This window comes from Oryza sativa, chromosome 3 (assembly GCF_034140825.1).
Source record: "Oryza sativa Japonica Group chromosome 3, ASM3414082v1".
Taxonomy (NCBI): Eukaryota; Viridiplantae; Streptophyta; class Magnoliopsida; order Poales; family Poaceae; genus Oryza; species Oryza sativa.
The window spans coordinates 8,568,921-8,571,281 of record NC_089037.1 but is presented as its reverse complement, the minus strand read 5'-3'; the positions used below and the strand labels follow the sequence as shown (position 1 = coordinate 8,571,281).

At 66.2% G+C, this 2,361-nt stretch overlaps 1 protein-coding gene across 1 annotated transcript; it reads right to left on the bottom strand.

Moving 5' to 3' along the window:
• Window positions 1–355: 355 nt before the first annotated feature.
• LOC136355544 (uncharacterized) lies at window positions 356–2,005 on the bottom strand. Its single transcript, XM_066308241.1, has one exon. It carries the CDS (start codon window positions 2,003–2,005, stop codon window positions 356–358), a length of 1,650 nt encoding a protein of 549 aa, XP_066164338.1.
• Between the last annotated feature and the right edge of the window lie 356 nt (window positions 2,006–2,361).

Genomic DNA, 2,361 nt, shown 5'->3' with positions numbered 1-2,361 from the left:
ACCGAGCCGTGCCCTGGGGCGTGGTGAACTCCGGGGGGGAATCGGCAAAAACCCACAATCGGGTCACCCATAACCCTCGGTCACCACGTTCCCGGCCTGGCCAGCCTCGACATGTGGATCTCCCCAGGCACTAGCCCCGACCCGCGCCTTTCGAGGACTGGGACTTGGGCACGAGTCCTTAAATCAAGCTAAGACACAAAAGGACCACGGCACGGATCATCCTCATCTCATTTGTATAGCAGAGTAAAATTAACACAAAAATTTTCATCATTTTTGATTGCAGATTAAGTTGAGCTATACAAAAAAGAGACCTGAAGGCCTTAGAAGAAAGAAAAAGAAAAAACTGAAGGGGGGCTCAATCCGATGCGCCCGGGTCGCCGGCCTCGTCGTCACTGTCGTCTGCACCGCTGGCGTCGCCCTCCTCGTCGGAGTTGGGGGCGAACGCGAGCCGAGGGGCCGAGCCCTCGAAGCTGTGGACGATGTGGTCGGCGGCATCCCGGACCTGCGCGCGCGCGCTGTCTTCAGTCCCAGGAGGGAACTCATCCAGCGCCATCCACGGAGAGAAGTTGGGGTCCCTGGCCTGGTAGCTCGCCAGGACGAGCTCCACCGCTCCTTGGGCGAGGTCCCTCGAGGATGACTTAATTGTCCTCTCGAGCTCCTCGGGGAGCTGCTGGAGAGCCCCGGCCATCTTCGAGAGGCGCTGGGCAAGGCCTCCCTGGTTGGCGGCAGACTTTATTGTCTGCCCTCTCCAAAGGCCCACCCGCCGACCTGCACGGTCTAGGCGGGAGACTGCATCCCAAAGCATGCCGGGCCCTATCTCGCCCGCCAAGCGGAGGGCCTCGGCTTCCCCGGTGGATGAGTCTAGCGCGCGCTGCATGTCGGCGATGGTGAGTTCGGCAGCTGCGAGGCGGGTGGCTAAGTCACTTTCGCCCGCAGCCGCCCCACCGCTGCGTGCCCTCGAGTCCAGCTCCTTCTCCCGCGCCTCGAGGTCAGCGGCCCGCTGGTCCAGTGCGGCCCTCTCGGCGCGGACACATTCTAGATTGCGGCGTGCCTGCTCCGCCAGCGCTGCCTCACGGAGGGACAGGCTGTCCGCCAACCGTTGCGCCGCGGCCTCGGCCTCTTCGAGAGCTCGCTCCCGCTCGGTAAGCGCGTCCTCGCGGAGGCGGAGTGCGGACTCCTCTTCGGCGCAGGCAGACTCGTGCGCCGCCAGCGTTGCCTCTCGGGTGGTGACGGCGGCCTCGCGGTCTGCCAGGTCCTTCTCCGCGACGCAGGCGCGCTCTTCCAGCGCCATGGCGCGCGCCTCGAGGGCCTCTTCGCGCCGCCGGAGCGCCGCTTCGGTCTCCGTTGCTCGCTGCTCTCGGGCAGCGGCGGCATCAAGGACCCCCTGGGCGGCGTCGAGCTTTTTCTTTAGCTCCGCCTCCCAGCTCCCGTATTGAAGGCGGAGGGTGTCCTGCGCCTCGTTCATCACGGTGGTGGCGATGAGGGCAGCCCCCCGCTCCTCCTCCACCTCTCGAGCGATCTCCGCCAGTGCCGTCTTACGGGCTTCAAGATCTGAGACATGCCGGCGGTGTGCCTTGCGGCCCGCTTCCACCATGGCCTCCACCGAGCGCCGCCCCTCCTCGACACGCGCCCACGCGGCGTCGAGCTCCGCACGCTCCGCCTGCAGGGCCTCCACCTGGGCACTTAACCCATCCAACACCGCGGTGTTTGCGGCGGCTAAGGCCTGCAGAAGGGGCTCGGCGCTCAGCGGGGCGACGGAAGGCGTGGGGAAGAGCTGCCTTGGTGAAGATGCCGCGCGGCTCGGCCCGCCAATGGACGTGCCGGACTCGGGGATGTCCCCCGGACCTGTTTGGTCCTGGGCGTCGCCCGAAGGAGTAGGCCCAAGCGATGCGCCCGCGGCCTCGTCGCGAGCCACCCCAGAAGCTGTCGCCTGAACGTCGCCCGAGGAGGTGGGCCCAAGCGACGCGCCCGCGGCCTCGTCGCGAGCTGCCTCGGAAGTCGCCATCGCCTCAGCCTGGCGAGCCCGGGCGGCCTCCTCCCGAGCGGCTTCTTCGGCTTGGCGAGCCCGTGCGGCCTCCTCCCGAGCGGTATCCTCAGCCTGGCGAGCCCGGGCGGCCTCTTCAGCTTCCCGTAGGCGATCTGCGGCCTCTCGCCGGTCAGATTCTCGCCTCCGTGCCTCTGCGGCCGCCAGATCTTCGGCCTCGCACTGGCCGGACTTGGGATGGCGGGAGGAACGCGACGGGACATCACTGAAGCGGAAGGAAAAACCAGAAGATAAACAAGATGGGTAAGAGAAAACTTGCTTTTGGGATAGAAGAAAGACGGTCGCAATGAGCGTGGGACGAACCTGCGAGGGGGTCG